Source organism: Heterocephalus glaber, unplaced genomic scaffold (genome assembly GCF_053883595.1).
Source record: "Heterocephalus glaber isolate CG9 unplaced genomic scaffold, H.glaber_assembly_v1.0 deba00001429, whole genome shotgun sequence".
Taxonomy (NCBI): Eukaryota; Metazoa; Chordata; class Mammalia; order Rodentia; family Bathyergidae; genus Heterocephalus; species Heterocephalus glaber.
Window position 1 is genome coordinate 27,801,009 of NW_028258294.1, and position 13,443 is coordinate 27,814,451.

The 13,443-nt window shown below is 41.1% G+C and overlaps 1 protein-coding gene across 8 annotated transcripts in view; it reads left to right on the forward strand.

The window, feature by feature from the left end:
* The window catches only part of Dixdc1 (DIX domain containing 1), an 84,970-nt gene that overhangs the window by 51,376 nt on the left and 20,151 nt on the right, over positions 1 to 13,443 (forward strand). For 6 of the 8 annotated variants that reach the window (XM_013076635.3, XM_021237683.2, XM_021237685.2 and 3 more), the window contains 10 exons: positions 1,343 to 1,432; positions 5,358 to 5,411; positions 7,023 to 7,073; positions 9,332 to 9,436; positions 9,850 to 9,903; positions 10,458 to 10,550; positions 10,631 to 10,702; positions 11,525 to 11,614; positions 12,431 to 12,592; positions 13,079 to 13,145. In XM_013076635.3, the coding sequence (XP_012932089.1) occupies positions 1,343 to 1,432; positions 5,358 to 5,411; positions 7,023 to 7,073; positions 9,332 to 9,436; positions 9,850 to 9,903; positions 10,458 to 10,550; positions 10,631 to 10,702; positions 11,525 to 11,614; positions 12,431 to 12,592; positions 13,079 to 13,145 (838 nt within the window). The remainder of the gene's footprint in view (positions 1 to 1,342; positions 1,433 to 5,357; positions 5,412 to 7,022; positions 7,074 to 9,331; positions 9,437 to 9,849; positions 9,904 to 10,457; positions 10,551 to 10,630; positions 10,703 to 11,524; positions 11,615 to 12,430; positions 12,593 to 13,078; positions 13,146 to 13,443) is intronic. The other 2 variants (XM_013076632.3, XM_087212177.1) reach the window with 1 other exon arrangement.

Here is a 13,443-nt window from a genome sequence, read left to right on the forward strand (position 1 = left end):
ATCTCGTGATACCTATCTGCAAGGACAAATCCAAGTTTTGGGGATCCCAAAGTTACAGTTTAGGGGGGTCTTTCTTTTTTGTGTGTGGTAATGGGGATTGAACTCTGGACCTTGTGCTTGCAAGGCAGGCATGGTGCCATTGAGCTAAATCCCCAGCCCTAGGAGGGTCTTTCTTTAAGAATAAGATTACAAAGTATGAACACAATATTAGATACAGAATCTTGGGAGAGGCAGTGCACACAGTGGGTTCAAGCTAGAGTTTCCTTAGCTTCATGGTAAATCTGCTTAGCCCTTTCAAGACCCACTAATATTCTAATGAAAACAGAGCCTGGGGGTGAAATGAAAGAGGACATCTCTGAAAAATGTTTTTCTTCTTATTCTTTCCAGGTTACTAAAGGGAGTAAAAATACAGAATTATTAAACAAAAAGCAAACCATCCCAAGTCATTGTTCTCTACATATTTCAAATAATTCATCATAATTAACTTTTCTGAGATTCAGGGTATAAGTCAGTGGTAGAGTGTGCTTACCTATAATATTCGGGGCCCTGGGTTCCATGCCCAGCACCATAAAAACAAGAACAAGGGCCAGGGATTTAGCTCAGTGGTTTCGGCACCTGCTGTGCAAGCGCAAGGACCCGAGTTCAATCCCCAGTACCAAAAAAACTCCCACAAAAAACAAGAACAAAAGGGCTGGGGATTTAGCTCAGTGTGCTGCCACCTGCTTCACAAGCACAAGGTCCTGAGTTCAATCCCTGATACCAAACCGCCCCCCCCCAAACAAACAACAACAACAAAACCTATCACATATAATACACTTTTCTAGGATAGGTTTTTTTTTTTTTTTTGAGACAGAGTCTCGCTATGTAGTTTAAGCTGGTCTTGAACTCACTATGTAGCCCAGGCTGGCCTCAAACTCATGGCAATCTTCCTGTCTCAGCCTCTGGAGTGCTGGAATCACAGGAGAGTGCCACCATGTCCAGTCAAGCCAGGATAATTCTGCACTGCTTCTTTCCAGCTGGTAAAATTTAGTTAGAACATTTCCAGTCTGAAGTATGTTCTGTTGCTTCTGAGAAGTAGGTTTGTTTTTAGATTTTTTTCTGGGGACACAGAGCTCTGAGGCAGAGGTTTAATGTTTATGCAGGGGGATGAAAAAGGCCTAGAGCATGGGGTGGACAAAAGGAGCTACAGTAGTTCCAAGAGAGCAATTGTAAGTTACCAAGAAGATTTCTAGAGGAAGCCAGATTGTGATTTTAATTTGGGGTGACTTTACCAAGCCCAGCTCTGAATGTAGTCATCTAATACATAGTGATGATGTTCCTTTCTGCTTTTGTGGTTATTCAGGCCTTACTGCTCAATGGATCCTTACCTGAAGATGAACAGGAGAGGCCCCTGGCCCTCTGTGAACCCGGAGTCAATCCCGAGGAACAGCTGGTGAGCTCCATCTTTCATGAGGACACGCTATGTCTGCTTTATGTATTCGACTTATTTTTTAGCTTTTGACTCTCTTAACCATAACTTCTTGAAATGCTCTTTTCTTTTCTTTTTCTTTTTTTTTTTTTTTTGATACTGAGGATCGAACTCAGTTCCTTGCGCTTGCACAGCAGGTGGTGAAACCACTGAGCTACATCCCCGGCCCTGAAATACTCTTTTCTTGACTCCAACTCTTTGTTGGTTTCATCTTTTTATTTTTCAAAATATTTTTTTGAGACAGGGTCTCATTTTATAGTTCAGGCTGGCCCTGAACTCACTCTGTAGCCCACGCTGGCCTCAAACTTTCGGCAATCCTGCTGCCTCAGCCTCCCGAGTGCTGGGATTACAGGGGTGCACCACCAAACCTGGCAGGTTTTGTCTTTTTAAAATTATTATTATTAGAACATGTTTGTTATAGGCATAGAGATGTTTACTTTGGAGACTTGGTACATGCATATAACATATCTTGATCATTTTCAATCCCTTTATCTCGCCTCCATCCCTTTTTCTTCAGTCTCCTTCCTCACCTCTAAGAGTCTACCTTTGGGCTGGGGATTTAACTCAGTGGTGCCATGCCTGCCTGGCAAGTGGAAGGTCCTCAGTTTGATCCCTGGTACTGAAAAAAAAGTCCATCTTCTAGTTTCCTTTCATTTCTCCTGAATTTTATTTACTTTTTTTTTTTTTGGTATCAGGAATTGAACTCAAGACCTTGTGCTTTCGAGGCAGGCGGTGGAACCACTGAGCAAATCCCCAGCCCTATTTACTTTTTATTTAAAATTTTTATTTTTATCAGAACATATTTGCAGTATATAAAGATTACACTAGGGCTGGGGATTTAGCTCAGTGGCACTGTGCCTGCTTCACAAGTTCAAGGTCCTGAGTTTGATCCCTGGTACAAAAAAAAAAAAAGACTACATTCATTGTGAAGGGTTGGTACATGTACATTACCTACCTTATTCTCTTTTCATTTCCTTTCCCTCGTCTTCTTTCCATATCTTGGTCCCCTTCCCTTTTGCAAAAGATCTACATTCCTGTTTCCTATTATCTATCTTTTATTTTGATTTTTAATTTATTTATACTTTTGGTTTTTCATATAAGAAAAATCATGTGATATTTAAGCTTATGTGTCTGATTTATTTCACTTAACATTGTGGTCTCAAGCACATCCATTTTCCTACAAATGTCATTTATTTATATATATTTTAGGTTTCTCATAAAAGAAAACGTGAGATTTAACCTTCTGAGTCTGGCTTATTTTGCTTAGTATGATGGTCTCAAGTTCCAGCTACAGTGGTACCTTGGTTCATGAACATAATTTGTTTCATAATTTTGGACAAGATGACCACATTTGTGTTCATGGGAGAAAGTGGCAGTGGTCATGTTTGTCACCCAGTGTAGAGCTTGCAAATGAAAACAAAATTCTGCCAAATGAAATTGTTCACAAACAAAAGCATTTGTGAACCAAGGTGCTACTGTATTTTTCTTACAAATGACATGATTTCATTCTTCTTTCTTTTCTTTCTTTTTTTTCTTTTAAGACAGGGTCCCCCTATGTAGTTTAGGCTGGGTTTGAACTTACTATGCAGCCAGGCTGGCCTTAAGCATAAGGCCTCCTGAGTGCTAAGATTACAGGTGTGCACCACCACACCTAGCGATTTTATTCTTTTTTTTTTTTGTACCAGGGATCAAACTCAGGTACTTGGACTTGTGAAGCAAGTGGTAGAACCAACAAGCTAAATCCCTGGCCCTAGCAATTTTATTCTTTATGACTAAATAATATTCTGTTGTGTATATTATACCACATTTTCTTTAGTCATTCTAATGTTGGCAGGCAACTAGGCTGTTTCCAAAGCTTAGCTATTATGAATTGTGCTGTGATAAATGTGGGTATGCATATATCACCCTGGTATGACCTTGAGCTTTAATTCTTTCAGGAATATACCCAGGGGAAGTATATCTGGGTCAAATGGTATTGCTTTTTTTTTTGGTACCGGGGATCGAACTCAGGTCCTTGCGCTTGCACAGCAGGTGGCAAAACCACTGAACTAAATCCCTGACGGTATTTCTGTTTTTAGTTTAGTTTTTTTTTTTGTACCGGGGATTGAACTAAAGACCTCGAGCCTGTGTGGCACCACCGAGCTAAATCCCTGCCCCAGTTTTTAGTTGTTTTGAGGAATCTTTCTACTGATCTTTTTTTTGGGGGGGATTGCTTTTTTGTTTTTTAGGACAGTGTCTCACTATGTAGTTCAAGTTGGTCTTGAACTCACTATGTAGCCCAGGCTGGCCTTGAACTCATGATGATCCGACTGCCTCAGCTTCCTGAGTGCTGGGTTTACATGTGTCCCCCACCATGCCTGGCTTTTACTGATGTTTATAGTGGCCGTACTAGTTTACATTCCTACCAACAATGTAGGAGGGTTTTTTCCCCTACCCCCTCCTCACCAGCATTTGTTGTTTTTTTTGTTCTTGATGATACCCTCTCTGTCTGAGATATGATGGAATCTCAACATTTTTTTTTTTTTTGGTACCAGGGATTGAACTTGGGTCCTTGCGCTTTTGAGGCATGTGTCGGAACCACTGAGCTAAATCCCCAGCCCCTCAAAGTTGTTTTGATTTGCATGTCCCTAATGACTAAAGATGTTGAACATGTTTTGCATGTACTTGGCCATTTGTACTTCTTTTTAGAAGTGCCTATTCATCTCAGTTGCCTGTATTTTAATCAGATCATCATCTTACATTTTTAACTTTTTCAATTCGATCAACAAGTGCTTATTGTGTGCTGACTCTATGGTAGGCACTGTTTCTTTTTTTTTTTTTTTGGTACTGGGGATTGAATCCTTGCGCTTTCGGGGCAGGTGGCAGAACTACTGAGCTAAATTCCTGGCCCAGTAGGCACTGTTTCAAAGTACCAGAGATATGAGAGGGACAAAACAGACCTAATACCCTACCCTCACGGAGTGTACATCTGGTCCCCTTTTCTGTCAGCGTCTTAAGCAACAGTGCTCATCTGTACTCCACTTGGGGCCCTCATCTGTTTCATCTGTCCCTGGGCAGTATTATCTGCTTGCATGTCTTCACCACTGTCCACCTGCTTCTCATATATATTTTTCCAGCTCAGATCTCTCTGAGGAGTTCTAGATTTACATATACAGCATGCTCATGATCTCTACTTGTAGGTCCTATAAGCATCTCAACTTCAATGAGTCTTAACTTTGACAGTTTTTCTGACCTCTACCCAACCACCAAAAATTCATCTACCCAAATGCCCCGAACAGAAATCTAGTTTCATCCTTGAATCCTTTCTGATCCTTCCTTCTTCTTTTCTTTATTCCTACAGCTGGTACTTTAATTCAGGCTTTTAGTTGGCGTTCTATGAGCCTTCTTACTGGTTTCCCTGATTCTTCTTCTATCCTTCTTTAATTTCTTTTTGTATAAAACAGCAAGAATAATTTACCTTAAAGGCAAACTCCATTCTGTTGTACCTCTGCATAAAACTTTTCGTCAATTCCCCATTGCTTTCCCCAGCTCTATCTTCCTCTCCAGTCTTGATATTTCATCTTCCTGTTAGCCCACCGCCAGCTCCCAGTATACACATCTTAATTTTAAGCTTTAGCCATGTTGTTTTACTCGATGAACTTTGGGTATATGCCTTCATCCAGGGGCAAGGACTGTTTCCTCTTTCTGCCAACAACATAGAGTTGGAATGTAGTAGGTGCTCAAAAATAATTTGTTCAGGGCTGGGTATTTAGCTCAGTGTTGCCGTGCCTGCCTTGTAAGCACAAGGTCCTGAGTTTGATCCCAAGTACCAAAAAAAAAATTGTTGAATAGATGGCCTTGGAATTTCATAGCATAGATGCCTAGCATTTCTTTTTTGTTTTATATTCAGATTATAATCCAGAGTCGTCTGGATCAGAGTATGGAGGAAAATCAAGACCTAAAGGTATGTCAGAACATGTACATTTTACTACTTGAAAAAAATACAGGAATGTTTTGGCCCAAGTTCAGAACAGTTCTTGGAGGAAGAAAAGGAATGCAGAATTGGAGCGTTAGCTGAATCTGTCTCATGTCTTTATTGGAAAGAGAGAGAAATCTATACAAAATGTCCAAAATGTAGCACCTAAAAAAAAATATGTAACACCTTTTTAATCTTGGTGGTGGGTAACCAGTATCTATTATTAGTCATACCTCTCTATATGTTTGAAATATTTAATTAAAAAAGAAAAACTGGATCTTACTGTAGGCTTTTTTATGAGTATCTCCCAGAATTCTCTTAGGTCAGCATTTCAAATTTTTTTGAGCCATTGATGTATGATTAAAGCCGTTAACCTTCTCCCCAGCAATATGCACACACCATCAGAGCCTGAGTTTTTAATAGAATAACTTTTTTTTGGTGGTACTGGGAATTAAATCTTTTTTTTTTTTTTTTTTTTGGTACCGGAGATCAAACTCAGGACCTTGCGCTTGCAAGGCAGGCGGCGAAACCACTGAGCTAAATCCCCGGCCCCATGGGAATTAAATCTTGAGCCTTGCGTATGCAGGCAAGCACTCTACCACTGAGCTATAACCTCAGCCCTAGTAGAGTAATTTTTGAGCCCATCTCTGGAGTCCAGATAAAGAATCTTGTTTTCAAAGATAGGAGTGATGGTGCACACCATAATCTCAGCTACTTTGGAGGCTGAGGCAGGAGGATCAAAAGTTTAAGAACAGCCTGTGCAACTTAGTGAGACCTTGTGTCAAAATAAAATAAAAAGTGAGTTTGAGCCAGCCTTAGCTACATAGTGAGTTCATGGCCATCACAAGACCCTGTGTCCAAAAAATAAAAAAACCCCAAACCAGTAAATAAATAAATTACATAAAATAAAAATAACAGGATGTTGCAGTTGTCTAACATGCATTGGGTTCTAGGTTTAATTCCCAGTCCTACACATAAAAATCTCGTTTTCTTTATATTAATTACAGATTATTTATGTGATGCACTATGAAGAGAGCAGAATCTGGGTTAAAATCTTTCTAGTGACAATCATAGATATAGTTAATCTGTTGTGAAGGAAGATTACTCAGTATTTCACTATTAGACCAAATGTGGTTTTGTTTGATCTACAAAGAACAATTAGTCCCTTGGAGAATCTGAAGCCTTTCAACCCTTTGCTGAACATTAAAACTGAGATAATGATTTGCTGCCATTGGGCTAGGCATGTGTAGATATATATTTCAGTGAGAAGGCTTTAGACAATCATGATTAGGTTTTCCTGTTGGTGAAAATTGCTAACTATAGAGAGCCTGTAGGACTGTGTGGTGCATCTTCTTCCTTGGCTCTTCTCTACCTGGACAACTGAGCAAAGTGCCTTGGAGAAGAACAGAACAGGGCTTGTTCTTGTTTCTGTGGGTCATGCTTTCCTCCTTACTAGACCACATCTACTTTCTGCCTTAGTGGAGGGTTAGTCTTTCATGGAATGGTCAACTGGGTTTTGTCTTCATGCTGACAGAATGAGGTAATGCTTCTGAAGCAAACCAGATGCCACCATCTGATCTAACTATATTTGGTTTGCAGAAAGAACTGTTGAAATGTAAACAAGAAGTCAGAAATTTACAGGGGATAAAGGTAAAAAGGAAGATATTTCATTTTTAAAAGCCTCTGTAAGGTAAAGTAGTCTGCTGGTGAGTAGTAAGAGTTGGGTTCTAGGAATTTGCTGCGGGGGGGTCTTTTAGCAGGCTCTGTGGTACTGATCAAGAAAGGCTGGTGGGCAAGAAGTGAGTCATGTGCAGGAATGTATCTGTTTTGCTGAGGCTTATGTCTGGTAGTTATGACTCATGGTACTGCCACTTCCCTCCATGGTGGTGTCACCTCTAGTCTGTCTCTCTCTCTTTTTTTTTTGGTACCGGGGATCGAACTCAGGACCGTGCGCTTGTGAGGCAGGTGGCGGCACCACTGAGCTAAATCCCTGGCCCTGTCTCTCTTTTTTTAATTGTTGTTTATTTAGTTTTGGAATAGTTAATAATGTTCCACGTTTTTACCTACCTGTAAAAATACTGTAAATACAGATTGATACCTTGCTTTTTTCTCTTAGCAATGTATCTTTTTTTTTTGGTACCAGGGATCAAACTCAGGTCCTTGCACTTGCGGGTCAGGTGGTGGAACCACTGAGCTAAATCCTCGGCCCACTTAGCAATGTATCTTGGAGATCATTCACTTTCAGTAAAGGCCTTCCTAGGTCTTTTTTTTTTGTACCAGGGATCAAACTCGGAACCTTGTGCTTGAGAGGCAGATGGCGGAACCACTGAGCTAAATCCCCAGCCTTCCTAAGTCTTTATATAGCTGCATAATATTCTATATGTATATATGATAGTGTAATCAGACTCCTGTTGATAGTATTTTAGGTTGTTTCCAACTAGCTAAGCACCTTGATTCTATGTTGCTTCCCTCAAGTAGGATTGTGTCTGCTCAGTAAATACCTAGAAGTAGAAAAGCCGTTGATCTTCTCCTCTTCCCTGAAGATCCATTCGTGACAAGCCTGGAGTATAACTCAGGAATATTTTTCCAAAGTATATTCTATCATAAAAGAGTTGGCCTTAAAAAGTTTAGAATTATTAGTCACAGAAGTACCTTTTGTTCCATGTAACTCATTAACATCTCATGGAGTGCACGTTGGAAATAATCTTCTAAAATACAGATGCCAGGAACTCTTAGACTGCCTTTGTCATGTACTGTCTTGGCAGACAGTATAATTAAGAATGGGCTCCTACATTCCCCATAGCTTGCACTATTTCTTTGCAATCTGTGAAGAGAGAAAAGTCAGGATAAATATACTGGACCACAGGTTCTATTTGAAGTCACTGTTGTTAGAGGAATATGTTATAGCTGACCTACAGTATGTATAGCCTACTTACCTTTTCTTAGGCATAGTAGGTCCAGACCGAGCAAAAGATAGCTTAAAGCTGGTAAGATCCTAGGAAATTGAGAGGAAATACAATCAGTCCAAGAATGCTTCTGAGCAAAGGGAATATAATCCCAGTCCTGATCCAACTGTCAGATTTTTTTTTTTCCCTGTACTGGGGATTGAACTCAGGACCTTGTGCTTGTAAGGCAGGCATGGCACCACCCTGGCCCTCCCAGTCCTGGTCCAGATGAGGAATTGGAAGCCAGTGGCAGCAGGGCAGCAGCATAGCTCTGGAAGCCAGTGTGGGAGTGATTCCAGAGATTCCTTATGAGTAGCACAGGGAACAGGGATAATACCATCCCTCTAGGAAATGGAGACTGGGCACAGAGGTAGAAGGACAAAGAGTTAAGCTAGATTAAGGACTTTTTTGCCCAGATGTAGATGAGAAAGCCAGAGTGAGAGGAAGAAGAGTGCATTGTCAAAGGTCAATGTCACAAAAGTAGGAAGTAGTAGACTTACAATTAGAATCTAGGTCTATCTGATCCCAGAGGCCTCTCATTCTCTGTCTAAGCAAAATGCTATTGGGAATGAAGTACAGGGTATGGATGAATAGTAAGTGGAAGAAAAATCAGTTTTTCCTCAGCTTGGTAGGACGATAGATAGGATTTTCTTTTAGTTGCTGTTGTCCTGGAGGAAGACAGAAAATCCCTCCTCAGCTCCTGGTGGCAAGATCCTTATACTCCTTTTGTTTCCCAGTTTGCCTGAACTAATGCTACATACACAGTAAAGGGTTTAGTAACTTTTAATAATAACTGGCAGATTGATTGACACTGCAATATATATATATATATATATATATATTTTTTTTTTTTCCACTGGTACCAGGGATTGAACTCAGGACCTTGCACTTGTGAGGCTGGTGCAGTGCCACTGCGGTAAATCTCCAGCAGAGACTGAAATAATTACATGCTTTTTCCCCCAGGATGCCTTGCAGCAGAGGTTGACTCAGCAGGACACATCTGTTCTTCAGCTCAAACAAGAACTACTGAGGGCAACTATGGACAAAGATGAGCTGCATAACCAGAATGTGGGTTAAATGTGTGAACTCTAACCTCAATGAACCCCACTAGCCAAATAGGATGATTAATAAGTTCTGTTAGATCTGCTTTCCTTATCTCTCTTACCTTACTTCTGGGATTCCTACCCTCAGTGTCTGCAATTATTTATATTCTCCATCAAATTCATTTCCATTTCTAGGTGAAAGCCCATAACATGCTGGAAAAGAAGGTCCCTAACTCCTTCTACTTTGAGGACACTGAGGCCAAATAATTGTTCTACAGTCCAATGAGTTTACCAAAGAGATGGATTGCCACTGTGTGTTTATATCTATAATGATGCTTTCCCTTTGGTGTCCAGTTAAACTACCAGCATTAACTCCAGTGACCATGAGGGCTGATGTCCAACACCTCCATGCCAGTAAATCCTTTCTTACCCTTGCAGGTAGATCTGCAGAGGAAGCTAGATGAGAGGAACCGGATCTTGGGCGAATATAAAGTAAGAATGAGTATTGGTTTGGAAATTACTTCCATGTGACCTTTTATGATCAGCCCATTGTTACTGTTGCTCCTCTCTTTTCATCCTTATTTTTTGGAAAGTAATCTTTTTTTATGCCCTTGATTCATCATCCCTGAAGAATAGATGGCACATTGGGCCGGGGATTTAGCTCAGTGGTTTCGCCGCTTGCTGCACAAGTGCAAGGACCTGAGTTCAATCCCCGGTACCAAAAAAAAAAAAAAAAAAGAATAGATGGCACAGCTGGGGAAAGCAGAACAGAACAAGGAGTATGGAAACTTCAGTACTAGGCTCACCTAACTAGCAGCGATGGCATAGTAGTCCTCTACAAGCAGTAGTCCTTTTCCTCTTTACCCTTCCAAGAATCCTTTGTACCATGTGAGAATATTCTGGTATGTCAGGTCTTCCTGGTAGGGCTTGAGGAAAGGCCTATCCCTCTGAGGCTCTACTTTACTTGAGTTGAAATTACATTGCAGATGGCAAACTGTTCAGCATCCCTGGTTTTCCTGTACATCTGAAAGCTCTGTCTGTTGCAGAAAGAGCTGGGGCAGAAGGATCGCCTCCTTCAGCAGCAGCAGGCCAAGTTGGAAGAAGCAATCCGGAAACTCTCGGATGCCAGTTACCAGCAGGTTGTACCATGCTCAGCCACTGACTTTCGTGCACCTTTCACCTGAAGAAACTTTCTTCTGATTTAATCTCTGATTTGTAGGTGGATCTAGAACGGGAGCTAGAACACAAAGATGTCCTTTTGGCTCATTGTATGAAAAGAGAGGCAGATGAGGTAACCTAGAATTTGGGTTCTCTCTTCCACACAATGAGACAAAAAGGTAGATTCTGTTTCTCACCCAGAGATGAACCAAGGCCATCTGCCATGGGAGGCTATATGGTGAGGAGTACAGGTTCCAGGATAAGAAAATCTGATTTCAAATTCTAGCTTTACCCTGTCTGCATTGTATGACCTGAAGATGGCAGTAATCCCAGCATAATCCACATAAATAACAACATAGTTCTAGTAGATCCAGCTGGCAGAGTCAGGCACAAAAAAAATTAACCATTGTTCATTATGAAACAAAGCCAGAGATTGCTAGAGAAAGCATTCTGACATCCCCAGTGGCTGTGACAGAGGGCTAATTTGGGGGCCCCAGGTGAGGTTTTCATTTCATTCATTCTTCATTCACAGTGCTTGCTAAGCATCAAGTGCAGCATTGGTATAGCCGTGATAAAAGGGAAGCATGGCTGCAGCTGTGAAGCTTATATTTTAATGGAAACATTAAGCAAATAAATAATTATGTACTAAGCCAGGTGTAGTAGTGCATACCTGTAATCCCAACACTTGGGAAGCTGAGGCAGGAGGGTTATGGTGAATTCAAGGCCAGCCTGGGATACATAGTGATTTTAAGGCTAGCCTGAGCTAAATAGCAAGGCCCTGTCTCAAAAAACCAATAGTAGTATTAGTAGTAATAGTATTAATAATAATAATGATAATAATAACAATAATGATATGCTATGTCAGAAAGTGATGAAGAGTGTGAAGAAGAAAAGTATGACAGGACAACTTGGTTCAGAATTCTCCCTTTAACAAGTACATTTCTTGCTACTATAGGTGACCAACTACAACAGTTACAACTCTCAAAGCAATGGCTTTCTCATTCCAATGGCAGGAAAAGGAGCTGCATCCATCACTCACAGAGGGGTAGGATCCTAGGATTAGAATGCAGGTCTGCCTCTTCTAGCTGAAGCCAGAACAGTGCCCTGGCTATCAGCAGTGGATCAGCTTGTTTATATTCCTAGCCCATAATTTTCCTCCCTCCCTCCCTTCCTTCCTTCCTTCCGTATTGGAAATTTAACCCAGGGCTTCCATGTGCTAGGAAAATGCCGTATCATTGAGGCCTTTTTAAAATTTTACTTCAAGATCAGGTCTTGTTGGGCTGGGGATTTAGCTCAGTGGTGCTGTGCCTGCCTCGTAAATGCAAGGTCCTGAGTTCGATTCCCAGTACCAAAAAAAAAAAAAAAGATCAGGTCTTGCTACGTTGCCCAGGCTGGCATTGAACTCAGGATCCTCCTGCCTCAGCCTCCAAAGTAGCTGAGATTATAAACATGCATCACTATTCCATGCCCAGCTCCCTAATTCTTGCATCTGTGAGATGTATGAAGATGTGAGACAAGCTGGGTATAGTGGCGCATGCCTATTATCCCAGCACTTAGGGGGTTTGAGGCAGGAGGATCGCAGTGAATTCAAAGCCAGCCTGGGCTACATAGTGAGTTCAGGGCCAACCCGAACTGCAAAGCAAGACCCCGTTTCAAAAAAAAAAAAAAGATGTGAGGCACTAGCCATTTAAAATTAAGAATTAGCAGACTAAGTATAGGCCTGTTTCTGAGGAGAAAACATTTCCCCCACAAAAATAGATGTATCCTAGAAATCTCTCACTTTATCTGTTTAAGCCCATTGGTTGGGACTTAGCTAACATGGCACTGTGCCAGGCCAGCAGCACCTTATTTTTATCTGCAGACCAGCGACCTGCAGCTTGTTCGAGATGCTCTGCGAAGCCTTCGCAACAGCTTTAGTGGCCATGACCCTCAGCATCACACCATCGACAGCTTGGAGCAGGGCATCTCTAGCCTCATGGAGCGCCTGCATCTCATGGAGACACAGAAGAAACAGGAAAGAAAGGTAATGCTCTCGCTATGTTCCCTCACTCAGGCAAGCTCCCGAGGAAGCTCGGTTTTATGAATTTTAATGTAGATGAAGACAGCACTAAAAGATTATAAGCTTTTGCTGAAGTTCAGTTGGTTTTCTCTCTGGGTTTCCTCTCAGAGGTGCTGACCTCATGGTATGACAGTCCTAGGAAGGAATTCATGGGAACTCTTCCTCTCAGCAGCTGTGTAGCTGCCTGAGGGTCTTTGTTTACTGCACATTCTTCTCCCCTTTCCCATCAAATGAGCTTGGAGTTGAATGAGAAAATATATGGAATATGCACTGAAAACTAGAAAGCTTTTTATAAATGTATGTGACTATTGTTAGGATGCATATGTTAAATTTTATATATTGTGGAAGAAGTGCTAGAAAATTATATAGTTCAAGTTCCCTTTTATGATTTAAATGTCTCATTTAAGTTCTTTGATCATAACTCTTGTGATTTTTTGTGTGGCTCCCCAGGTTCGGGGCAAGTCACCCAGAACTCAGGCAGGCAGTGAATACCGGGACTCTTGGCCACCTCACTCAAGTAAGTACTGATTATTGCAAGGACTCCTAGCACATTAGACCAGAAATTTAGTGTTTGTCAGGCTACCAATATCTAAGGGATAGAATTTTTCTTGTAGTACTCTTGTGTAATATGTTTTCCCCTTAACAATACAAGAGTTGTGTTAGTTCTGTGACTGGGAGGACACATGCCATCAGCCCAAGCATCATTTAGCCATATGCTGGATGACCCCAACTTGGGTTAAATATCTGGAAAATAAAGTTCAAACTATTTACGCTGAACAAAGTAAAATATAAAACAAAAACACACATATAGGTGG